The sequence below is a fragment of the Hippopotamus amphibius genome, chromosome 14, assembly GCF_030028045.1.
Source record: "Hippopotamus amphibius kiboko isolate mHipAmp2 chromosome 14, mHipAmp2.hap2, whole genome shotgun sequence".
NCBI classification, from domain to species: domain Eukaryota; kingdom Metazoa; phylum Chordata; class Mammalia; order Artiodactyla; family Hippopotamidae; genus Hippopotamus; species Hippopotamus amphibius.
In genome coordinates, this window is record NC_080199.1 from 71,389,620 (window position 1) to 71,403,278 (window position 13,659).

General features: G+C 34.8%; 1 protein-coding gene across 8 annotated transcripts in view; it reads right to left on the bottom strand.

The window, feature by feature from the left end:
• PDS5B (PDS5 cohesin associated factor B) overlaps positions 1-13,659 on the bottom strand; it is a 198,183-nt gene that overhangs the window by 27,510 nt on the left and 157,014 nt on the right. For all 8 annotated transcript variants that reach the window (XM_057707515.1, XM_057707514.1, XM_057707513.1 and 5 more), the window contains 2 exons: positions 8,732-8,800; positions 7,200-7,336 (listed from right to left, as the gene is read on the bottom strand). In XM_057707515.1, coding sequence (XP_057563498.1) covers positions 7,200-7,336; positions 8,732-8,800 — 206 coding nt within the window. The remainder of the gene's footprint in view (positions 1-7,199; positions 7,337-8,731; positions 8,801-13,659) is intronic.

Here is a 13,659-nt window from a genome sequence, read left to right on the forward strand (position 1 = left end):
TATCCTAAAAGAAATATTGAAAGGTCCACTCCCAAGTGGAAAAAATGTAAAAATCTATAGGAAAGAGAAAATCACAATTGGAAAGTAAATCACTTAAATAAGCAAGTACACAGATTAAAAATCAAAAATTTTCTGTGAAAGTGATGATTACCAGAATGAACAGCAAAAATGTGAACATGAAGGTGTAAAAGAGGACATCAAAATCATAAAATGTGAGGCAGGAGAGTAAGAAAATGTACATTTTTTTTTTCTAGAATGTGTTTGAGCCTATATGACTACCAGTCTAAAGCAAGCAGATATAGGAAAGTGTTAATATATTTGAAAAACAGGGCAACCATAAATTACAAACATACAATAGATTCACAAAAACCAAAAGGAAGAGAACATAAGAATAATACAAAAGAAAATTATCAAAACACAAAAGGAAAAACAAAAAGATAAAGAAAGGGACAAAGAAGAAATATAAAATCAAGGGAAAACAAGGTTTAAAATGGCAATAAACATATATCTATCAATAATTACCTTAAGTGTAAATGGATTAAATGCTCTGATCAAAAGACACAGAGTGGCAGACTGGATTTAAAAAAAAAAAAAACAAGAGCCTACAACATGCTGCCTACAAGAGACCTCCTTTAGGGCAAAGGACACACATAGATTGAAAATGAGGGGATGGAAAAAGATATTTCACGCAAGCGGAAATGATACAAAAGCAGGGGTCATAATACTCATATTAGACAAAACAGACTTTAAAACAAAGGCTACAAAAAAAGATTAACGAAGGACATTGCATAATGATAAAAGGATCAATACAAGGAGAGGATATTATACTCAACAATGTATAGGTACCCAATATAGGAGCACCCAAATACATAAAACAAATAAAGAAAGAAACTGACAGGAATACAATAGTAGTAGGAGACTTTAACCTCCCATTCACATCAATGGACAGATCTTCAAGACAGAAAATCAACAAGGCAACAGGAATCCTAAATGATGCAACAGAACAGTTAAACTTAATTGATATCTTCAGGACATCATGTCCAAAAAAAGCAGAATACACATTCTTTTCAAATGCACATGGAACATTCCCTAGGACTAATCACCTACTAGGGCACAAAACAAGCCTCAACAAATTTAAGGTTATAGAAATTATTTAAAGCATCCCTTATGAACACAACAGCATGAAACCAGAAATCAACCACAGAAAAAGAAACAAGAAAAAAACAATTACACGGAGACTAAACAACATGCTACTAAAAAACAAATGGGTCAACAATGAAATCAAAGAAGAAATTAAAAAATACCTTGAGGCAAATAACAATGAAAACACAACCATACAAAATCTATGGGATATAGCAAAAGCAGTTCTTAGAGGGAAGTTCAAAGCAACACAGGCCTTCTTTAAGAAACAAAAAATATCTGAACTAAACAACCTAACTCACAAGACAAACAAAACCTAAAGTCAGCAGATGGAAGGAGATAATAAAGATCAGAGTGGAAATAAAACAGAGATTGAAAAAAACAATAGAAAAAAAAATCAATAAAACCAAGAGCTGGTTCTTTGAAAGGGTACACAAAATTGACAAACCTCTGGCCAGACTCACCAAGAAGAAAGGAGAGAAGACCCAAGTAAAATAAGAAATGAAAGAGGAGAAATCACAACTGATACCATAGAAATACAAAAAAATAAAATAAAATAAGAGAATACTATGAACAATACTATGAAACTAGAAGAAATGAACAACTCTCTGGAAACATACAGCCCACTAAAACTGAATCAAGAAGAAACAGATAACTTGAAAAGACCAATCACTAGAATGATATAGAATCTGAAACCAAACAAACTCCCTACAAACCAAGTCTGGGACCAGATGGCTTCAATGGGGAATTCTAGCAAACATACAAAAAAGAGCTTATTACTGATCCTTCTCAAACTCTTCCATAAGACTAAAGAGGAAGTAAACTCACAAAGACATTCTATGAAGCCACCATCACCCTCATACCAAAACCAGACGAAGATACCACCAAAAAAGCAAATTATAAGTCAATATCATTGACGAATAAGACACAAAAATTCTCAACAAAATATCAGCAAGCTGAATCCAACAACAAATAAAAAAGGTCATACACCATGAACAAGGTGGACTCATCCCAGGGTCACAAGGATGGTTCAACATACGCAAATCAATCAGTGTGACACACCACATCAACAAAAGAAAGGACAAAAACCACATGACCATCTCATCTCAGTAGATGCAGGAAAAGCATTTGATAAAATTCAACATCCATTCATGATAAAAAACCCTTGTGAAAGTCAGTATAAAGGGAACATAGCTCAAATAATAAAAGCTATTTATGACAAACCCACAGCCAATATAATACTGAACGGTGAAAAGCTGAAAGCCTTCCCGCTAAAATCTGGAACAAGACAAGGATACCCACTCTCACCACTTCTCTTCAACACAGTATAGGCAGTCCTAGCCAAAGCAATCAGAGAAGGAAAAGAAATAAAAGATATTCAAAATGGTAGGGAAAAGGTAAAATTAGAATTATACACAGATGACATGATATTATATATAGAAAATTCTAAATGCTTCACACAAAAACTACTAGAACTGATAAATGAATTCAGCAAAGTAGCAGAATACAATATTAACATACAGAAATCAGTTGCATTTCTTTACACTAAAAATGAAATATTAGGGAATGTAAACAAACAATCCCTTTTAAAATCACACCCCCCAAAATAAAATACTTAGGAATAAACCTGACCAAAGAGCTGAAAGACTTCTACACTTGAGAACTACAAAACATTAACAAAGGAAACTGAAGATTATTCAAAGAAATGGAAAAATATGCCATGCTCTTGGACTGAAACAATTAACACTGTTAAAATACCCATACTACCCAAAGCAATCTACAGATTTAATGCAATCGCTATCAAATTACCCATGATGTTTTTCACAGAACTAAAATAAATAATCCTAAAATGTATATGGAACCATAAAAGACCCAGAATTGCCAAGGCAATCCTGAGCAAAAAGAACAAAGCAGGAAACCCTCCCAGACTTCAGACGATACTACAAGGCTACAGCAATCAAAACAGCACAGTACTGGCACAAAAACAGACATATGAACAGAATAGAGAGCCTAGAAATAAACCCACACACCAATGGACAATCTTCAACAAAGGAGGCAAGAATACACAACAGGGAAAAGGCAGTCTCTTGCAGCAAGTGGTGCTGGGAAAGTTGGACAGCTGCATGTAAATCAGTGAAGTTAGAACACACCCATATGCCATACACAAAAAGAAACTCAAAATAGCTCAAACATTTAAATGCAAGACAAGGCACCATAAAACCAGAAGAGAACAAAGGCAAAACATTCCCTGACATAAATCATACCAATGTTTTCTTAGGGTCAGGCTCCCAAGGCAGTAGAAATAAAAGCAAAAATAAACAAATGGGACCTCATTAAAGTTATAAGCTTTTGCACAGCAAAGGAAACCACAAACAAAATAAGACAACCTAGAGACTGGTATAAAATATCTGCAAATAATGTGACCAACAAGGGCTTAATTTCCAAAATATACAAACAGCCCATACAACTCAACAACAAAAAAACAAATAAACCAATCACAAAATGGGCAGAAGACCTAAATACACATTTCTCCAAAGAAAACACTCAGATGGCCAATAGGCACATGAAAAGATGCTCGACATTGCTAATTACTAGAGAAATGCAAATCAAAACTACAAAGAGGTACCACCTCACACTGGTCATAACGGCAATCATTTAAAAGCCTACAAGACAACAAAAACAGTTGGAAATATACCATGTTCTTGGATTCGAAGAATCAACATTGTGAAAATGACTATACTACCCAAAGCAATCTACAGATTCAATGCAATCCCTATCAAATTACCAATGGCATTTTTCACAGAACTAGAACAAAAAATCCTAAAATCTGGTATGGAGACACAAAATACTCCAAATAGCCAAAGCAATCTTAAGGGGAGAAAACAGAGCTGGAGGAAGCAGACTCCCTGACTTCTGACTATACTGCAAAGCTACAGTAATTAAGACAATATGGTGATGGCACAAACACAGAAATATAGATCAAGGAACAGGACAGAAAGCCCAGAGATAAACTATGGTCAACTAATCTATGACAAAGGAGGCAAGGATATACAATGGAGAAAAGACTGCCTCTTCAATAAGTGGTGCTGGGAAAACTGGACAGCTACATGGAAAAGAATGAAATTAGAACACTCCCTAACACCACACACAAAAATAAACTCCAAAGGGATTAAAGACCTTAATTTAAGGCCAGACACTATAAAACTCCTAGAGGAAAACATAAGAAGAACACTCTTCAACATAAATCACAGCAAGATCTTTTCTGATCCACCACCTAGAGTAATGGAAATAAAAACAAAAATAAATAAATGGGACCTAATGAAACTTCAAAGCTTCTGCACAGCAAAGGAAACTAACAGCAAGACGAAAAGACAACCTTCAGAATGGGAGAAAATATTTGCTAATGAATCAACAGGTAAAGAATTAATCTCCAAAATATATGAACAGTTCATGCAGCTCAATCTCAAAAGAACAAACACCCCAATCAAAAAATGGACAGAAGACCTAAATAGGCATTTCTCCAAAGAAGACAGACAGATGGCCAAGGGGCACATGAAAAGCTGCTCAACATCACTAATTATTAGAGAAATGCAAATCAAAAACTACAATGAGGTATCACCTCATAAGGGTTAGAATGGGCAGCAACATAAAATCTACAAACAATAAATGTTGAAGAGGGTGTGGAGAAAAGGGAACCCCCTTGCACTGTTGGTGGGAATGTAAATTGATACAGCCACTATGGAGAACAGTATGGAGCTTCCTTGAAAAACTAAAAACAAGAGTTACCATATTACCCAGCAATCCCACTCCTGGGCATATACCCAGAGAAAAAGACACATGCACCCTAATGTTCACTGCAGCACTATTTACAATAGCCAGGTCATGGAAGCAACCTAAATGTCCATCAAAAGATGAATGGATAAAGATGTGGTACATACATATAACGGAGTATTACTTAGCCGTAAAAAGGAATGAAAATGGGACATTTGTAGAGACAAAGATGGATCTAGAGATTATCATACTAAGCAAAGTAAGTCAGAAAGAGAAAAACAAATGCCATATACTATCACTTACATGTGGAAACTGAACTACGACACAAATCAACACTATGAAACAAAAACCGACCCACAGATGTACAAAACAGACTTGTGGTTGCCCAAAGGGAGGACGTGTAGGGGAGGGAATGATTGGGAGTTTGGGATTAGCAGAGGCTAACTTTTATATATAGGATGGATAAAGAACAAGATCCTACTGTACAGCACAGGGAACTACATTCAATATCCTGTGACAAAGTATAACGGAAGAGAATATGAAAAGATATGTGTATGTGTGCGTGTGTGTGTGTTTAACTGAGTCACTCTGCTATACAGCAGAAATTTACAGACCATTGTGAATCAACTATACTTCAAGAAAATTTTTTTCAAAAAATGCAGACGCAATGTAATTCACACACATTTGCAGAATTCAAGTACACATGTGATTTTGTTAAAGAATATCACGAATAAAAACAGATAAGATGCGATGTAAATATGCACATAATGTAATTAATAAATTTGAGGCAAAATATATTAATACTAATGAAATTTTTCTACAATCATTATGTAAATCTTGAACGCCAACAGATAAATTATAAGAGTAGAAGGTGAGGGACTTCCCTGGTAGCACAGTGGTTAAGAATCTGCCTGCCAATGCAGGGGACACAGGTTTGATCCCTGGGCTGGGAAGATCCCACATGCTGCGGAGCAACTAAGCCTGTGCACCACAACTACTGAGCCTGCACTCTAGAGCCCGTGAGCCACAACTACTGAGCCTACGTGCCACAACTACTGAAGCTGGCGTGCCTAGAGCCCATGCTCCGCAACAAGAGAAGCCACTGCACTCCAGTGGCAATGAGAAACCTGTGCACTTCAACGAAGAGTAGCCCCCGCTCACCACAACTAGAGAAAAGCCCACGTGCAGCAGCAAACACCCAACATGGCCAAAAAAATAGTAATAGAATAGAAGGTGAAGACAACTACTGAGACTGAAGGAAGGTAAATAAATTAGTTATACATGGAATGCTTTACAGAGTTTTCTTCTTATTTGATTTGTTTGAGAAGAATGTGCTACTGTTAATATTCTATGCAAAAAGTACAGCAGGAGCAAAATATATAAGAAGAAAAGAAACAAACACGGGAAAGTATTAAGCAGCTGGCAATCACCATTTGTATTTGTCCTAAAGACTTTAAGCTAGATACATATGTTAAGGTGGGGGAAGTTATTCTCCCATTTTTTATTACCAATAAGAGGCAATAAATGGCACTTGTGTTTTCAGAGGACCAACTTCTAAATTTTAGCTAGCCCTGACATAGTAACCACTACCACCATCAATACTTCTAATTACTATGTGCGGGCAGTATTTAAAATAATACATTAAATATACTAACTTATTTGATTATCAGAATAGCTAGATGAGATAGGCATAATCATTATCTCTGTTTTACAGATGAGGAAACTGAGGTACAGAGAGGTTAAAGTAACTTGCTGAAAGGAATCTAGCTGCTAAGAGGTGGTACCAGGATTTGAATCTGGGCTCTAGAGTTCATTTTTTCAATCACTATCCTATACATCTTTCAAACAAAACAAAATAAAGACAAATGAAAAAGTATGTGTATTTTAAATAATTTGCATCAAGTGCATTTTTCACATTTTCATATATTTATACTTCTAGAAACAAAGTCAGTAAGTTGCCTTCTATTCAGTCTGTTCTTTTAGCTTTAGACATTAACAAGAATGTAAAACATCAGTTATTGATTGGTACACTAACATTTTCACATTAGATATTCAAAAAAGTAAATATCTATTGTTTAAAATACTTAAGAGTGTACAGCAGTCCTCTACACTAGACATGAGACTCATTTTGAAATAACCACTATACAAAAGCCTATTACAATAAAAATATATGCATACCTACAAAGCAATATTAATTACTTTTTTTAAAAAGAAACCATCATTCAACAATTACACCAGATGTTAAAATATTGTGTAATCCAAAAAACTCTGAAGTTGTAATTACGTACCTAATTTTCCCCTGTTCTGTCAAGTCTCCATCACTATGCAGTATTGTTGTGAGCAATCTTAAAGTAGACGTTCCTGATTTACTGTGATTATTTTTCATTCCAAGTAGCCATCGAACCATCATTTTAATAGCCTGAATCTATTTAAAATACAAGTTGACAAATAAAACATTGCTACCACTAAAACAAATTCTGTACCAGCCTTGAAAAAGAATGAAGAAATGTTTTTAACAGATTTTTTTTAAAAGGAAAGAAAAAAATTATTTTTTTCTGCATGTGTGAAGATAACTTTGAATGTTTTAAATTAAAGATGTCTCACCCCGAGGTAATTGACAAAGGAATGATTTATCTAAAAACTGGCTCTTTCTGCTTTTTAAAAAATATTTCCCCAACAAACATTCTACCCTTTAGAACCCACAGTAAAATCATGCTAACTTCCCTAGTCCAAAAAGTTCCCAGCTGCAAATTATATTCCATCTCTCATGCCTAAGAGTTGATATGACCTTAAAGCTGTACACATTTTACAATTATGAAGTACTCAGTAGTTTAAAACCTGTCACTGCCTTTAATATTTGCAATAACTCTTTTCGAAGGGGTGCATATCTCTTTTTCACATATTATATTAAATTTTACAGATGCTAAATGGGTTTTGAACAGTGGCATGTGGCTAACAGTCTTAAGATACTCTTCCTGCGCCACTTTGTAACCATGAATTTAAGTGCAGGGGGGCGTGCCTTTTAGTGCAGTGCGGCTCAACTACACAAAACTGCTGCTTGAGACCAATGCTGAGAAAATAGGCTTATACTGCAACTCAAAAGTTTCAAGCATCATTCAGTGATGCTAAAGGAAACACTGCCCTACAGGTCTGGAGAAACAGTATCAGAATCTGAAGCTGCAATAATGTGACAAAGTAGTTCACAATATGAAACATAAATACACAATGAAATGATTTATAAGAAATTATAATTAGAGAAACAATATTTAATATATTTGTTACTGGCCTTTATACTTTGGGCAGTTGGTTGATATGAGGTCGACATTACCGACTACAGATGGTTTTAGTAAAGCAATACTCTACAGTAATGATGAGCAATCTTTTATGCGTAACTCCTAATTTAAGAAATTACAGGTTGAATTTTTTTTAATAAAAATGAAAAAGTATATCAAATCCCATGGAAAAGATGAATAAAACGTGGACGACCATCTTTGCTGAACAGGAGAATGTACATAAGAAAACCAGCACTGTCTTTTGCCATTAAAAGGTAGATATCTAAGAAGCAGCAACATGGAGGAAGATTTCAAACTCTTTTTGTTTTCCAAAGTAGATTATGTGCAGCTGCTCACAGGCCTCAGGTTTCTCATTATTGCCCTATATTTTCACAGCACAGAGGATAATGTCATACAATAAACACAAAAACATGAATGATTTTAATAGCTGTATCTTTATAACAAGAAAAAACATTTTAACACCTATAATAATAATAATACAGTATGTTAAATATATTCAAATCAACAGATCTATGCAAATCACTCACTTTGACCATTGTCTCAGGTGAAACTTCTTCATCTGGAACCCAAAGCTTAGTTGTCTTTTTTCCTGGAAGCTAAACAAAAATTAAGGACTTTAAAACACAAATTCTCATGTGTAATTAATATTTAGTGAATGAATGAAATTTTCATCTTCTGCAGCAACAGTCATTACATATGACTATGTTTTCTGTTACTCAAAAAGGTTGAAAGGCCTCTCTTCACTAGAACCTCAAATGAACTTTATACATCCATCACCAGTCATTGTAGGTAAGAGATAGGACCAACTTTAACCACTTATATACACTTCCTTACCCGACCCCCCTCCCCCTTTAAGACTATGTTTCAATTATTTAAGGCAGCTGGCAAGGACTAGCATAAAAATCAATGGAGCTAAAAAGTGTCCAGATGACCCTTGAATGAGACAAGTTTGAACTGCACAGGTCCACTTATATGGAGACTTTTAAATGAACACATTACTAAAGTAATACACACTCCACGGTTGACTGAATCACAAATGCCCCACACATAAGGAGGAACCGCATTGAGAGAGCTGACTATAGATTATATTAGGATTTTCCACGATACAAATGGTTGGCACCTTTAACTTCCATGTTGCTCAAGGGTCAGCTATAGTTCACAAACAAAGGGAAAGGTATCTGCAAAAAATCTTGAGCAGGGAACAATTATAAAGGTTTGCAGCTGAAGTAACAGAAAACATACATTAGTATCTACTTAAATCCCACCAAAATGGCAACACACACACACACACACACACACACACACATTAACCACCCCATCCCCCCACCCAAAAAAAACCTAAACCATAGAAAAATTTCGAAAAACAGAAAATACAGGGTAAAAAAAATTGACAGAGCTAGAGGGCTTACATCTCCAAAACAGCACAGAAGGAAATACCCTCCCCCAAAGGCCTTTTCTTTTTTTCAGCATAATCACAGAATAACCCTGAGATGATAACCTGAAGGTACTGAGAGATATGAATTTATAGTAGCAGCCAGGAAATAAATAAGGTGACAAAAGAGCTGAACTCAATCTTGGAACACTGGAGATCCCATTTTTACCTCAACCTGACATGAGTAATTTCCAGTTGGAAACAGAAACCAAAGTCTCAGGTAACCCTCTGGCAATAGGATAGGCAGCTCAAACATCCAGAAGGCAAACTCCCCAAACACATAGAGCTATTTACAAACAGCTTAAGAATCAATTCTTCAGTTGAGAAGTGCCTTCAAAGCATGAAGTGAAAATAATGTAAAAAGAATCTCATTAGAAACATACTGATGAAATTTCTGAATATCTAAAAAATCCCAAAGCTTCCATGTTATGAACCTACCAAAAAAAGGAACAAGAACTACATCAACTTCAGATTTCTTGGTGGCAACACTACAGAACAAAATACAATGTTCTGAATATTCTGTACTCAAGTGACTTAAAAAACAGAATTCTAATATTTATGAATGAGGAGGAAAATATTTTCAGAAATCAAAGACAGAAAGCTTCCAAATTATAAGCATAGAACGCATTATTCAAAGATGCACTCCACTAAAATATTTAATTCTTAAGAAAATTCAATCAGCATAAAATATTACAAACAGAAAATAAACAATTTATCATAAGTAAGACCAACAGACAGGTTCAAAAATAATAAATAAAACCACAGCAGATGCAATAAAGCCAAAGACAGAAAAAAATCTAAAACTAATGGACAAAATACACTAGTCAAGATGTAAAAGCATTTAAACGGGACATGGATTTAAATAGGATACTAATATAAAAAGGCCTACCTTTCTTTAATCTTACATCATAAGATATAAAATTCATGAAATCTGTAACGCTAGCAGAATAATAACAAAATAAAGCAAAACAAATGATTTTTTAAAAAAAGATCAAAAACATCATCATCACAGTAGAAGACTTGAATATACCTCTTTCAAAAACTGATAGATGAGCGGGAGGGAGTCGCGGGAGGGAGGGGATATGTATAAACACAGCTGATTCACTTTGGTGTACCTCAAAAGCTGGTACAAGAGTGTAAAGCAATTATATTCCAAAAAAGAGCTTAAAAAAAAAAAAGAAAAAGAAACTGACAGATGAAGCTGAGATGAAAAAAGGTAAGTATAGGAAATGCATCTAGAAATATAAGGAAATATATAGAGATAAAATATTTAAGGAAACGAAAACAATCAAAACTGGCCTTTCTCATAAATATGATGAAAAGTAAAGAGAAAAGTGTTTAGCAAGACAAGAAGATATGAGATAAAAACTACAAAATAATTCCCCAAATCCACCACAAAATAATTTTAAAAGCTGAAATACCTAACAAAGTTGTATAAGAGAAATATTTAAATTTTCTTTACAAAGAAAATTATAAAACTTTAATGAAAAACACACTGTAGATGAGCAAACGAAGTGACAGGAAAGAATAGAGGCTGTATGAGATACAAGTGGTAGCACTGCAGATGACTGGAAGGAGAGATCATTCCATAAATTCTGCTGGGAAAGCTGGTTATCCTAATGGAGAGTAGAAAGAAATGGAATCCTTAAGTCACAGCATACAAAAAAAGCAAACAAATCAATTCCAAATGGATTAAAATTTTTATGTGTGAAAAGAAAACTTCTTAAAACTTTTAGAACGTACGGGAGACTTTTTTAAGACAATGGCATAGGAAATGATTTCTTAAACAAGAAATAAAAGCATTAACTACAAGAGAAAAGTGATAAATTTAGTCACATTAAAATTAATAACTTTTGTTCAAAGGACACAATGGAGTAAAAAGACACACCATAAATAAGATTTTATGCATATTATGAACATACTTCATTCAACATGCACCTGAAAAAACATTAGTGTGTGTAAAGATTATCTATGAGAAAAAGACAAACAACCCAAGAAAAAAAGGCAAAAGACATGAAAATGAATTTCAGAAAAGAGGCAACATGAATGATGACCAGACATATAAACTTTTCTGGTAACCAGGGAAATGCAAATTAAGAGTATACCGTGACACTATTTTATATCTATTAGATGGACAAAATTAAGAAATCTGACGATAGTGTGTGTTATACACTGATGAGAGGAAAATTCATTTTAACAACCATTTTGAAAAATAATTCAGAATAAAGTAAGAAGTTAAATATGTGTACAGACTGATATTCATTACTACATCACTCTTGTGACTGTAACCTGGAGAAATCTGTGCTCATATGCATCAGAAGGCCTCTATAAAAAATTCACAGGAGCACTGTTCAAAAGAGGAAAGAAATGGAAACACTTCAAATGTCCATTAAGAGAATAAGTGATGTTTCACAAAATGATACAATACAGAGTAAGGAATGAATGAACTACAGGCTAGATTTAACAACAAGGGTTATTCTAAAAAACAAATCTGTAATGATAATAGCAAGTCAGCCAAGAATATATATGGTATAAAATAACTCTTATACACTTCAAGAACAAGCAAAACTAAACAAGTACCTTGTTTAGAGATAAATATATGGTAAAATGGTGTTTTGTTTTAGATAGGGAATAATAAATCCAAAATTCAACAAAGTGGTTACCTGGGGCAAGAAAGAAACAGGAAGAAAAGTCTGGAGAGTAACAAAAGCAGTGCTAACAGTTCATGGGTGTTGAATTTTTGCAGGCAAACTTTCAAAAGAGGAGAATAATCAAGAGATTTGAGTCTGGCACTAAAAATGCTTTCTTATATAAATGGTGGCTGAATCTGAAAGCGAAAGAGGTTAAAAGGTTGAACAATGTTTTTATCATTGCCACAAAGCTGCAAGGAAAAAAACTGGAATTCTGAGTTCAATAAAGAGTAGAGCCCTTGTTAAACACCCTAGACTTCTGGGTGGATTCCAAATAAAAACACCCTAAATGTAAGAGTGACCAGAAAAAGAATAAGGCTGCCAAAAACTGAAACCCAGCTTCCAATCATTGCATTCTTGACTGAATGAATGTGATCTGACAATCGCTCAACTGCCTGTCAGGAGCAAAAATAAATCTTCTTTGGAAGAATTATAAAATCATCCAGAACCTCAAATTATCTCTACAATTTTTTGTTCACAAAGTCTACAGCTCAGTCAAAAATAAGATGTGTGCTAGGTAAGACGACCAAAAATCAAGCGAAAAACAGACGAGAAAAAGAGCCATTGGAGATCTAGATACTGAGGCTAACACATATAAACTTTAACATAACTAAAGATGTTCAAGAATTAAATGATAAGAATTCTGGCAGGGAACTAAAAAACTATATTTAAAAGCTATGGGACTTCCCTGGTGGCGCAGTGGTTAAGAATCCACCTGCCAACGCAGGGGACCCGAGTTCAATCCCTGGTTCAGGAAAATCCCACATGCCGCGAAGCAACTAAGCCCATGTGCCCCAACTACTAAGCCTGCGCTCTAGAGCCCTCGAACCACAACTACTGAGCCTGCATGCCTAGAGCCCATGCCCCACAAGAGAACCCACCACAATGAGAAGCCTGTGCATCGCAACGAAGAGTAGCCCCTGCTCGCCGCAACTAGAGAAAGCCTGTGTGCAGCAACAAAGACCCAACACAGCCAAAAATAAATTTTTTAAAAAACTATAAGGAAATTACAGAATAAAAATATATAAAAACTGCAATTAAGAATTCAATTTTATGGGTTAACATAAGATCAGACAAATCTGAAGAGAGAATGAGTAAATTCAAAGATGGGTCACAAAAAACCAAAACTGAAGCATGAGCAAGCAGAAACAGCTACATCTCGGAGACACTACAGCTACCGTTCCCAACAACCACGATAAAGCAAATATTGCAATGAGCGAGTTACACAAACTTTTTGGTTTCCCAATGCATAGAAAAGTTATGTTTACACTTCGTGTTCTATTAAGTGTGCAATAGCATCATGTCTAAAAAAACAATGAACCTAACAATACAA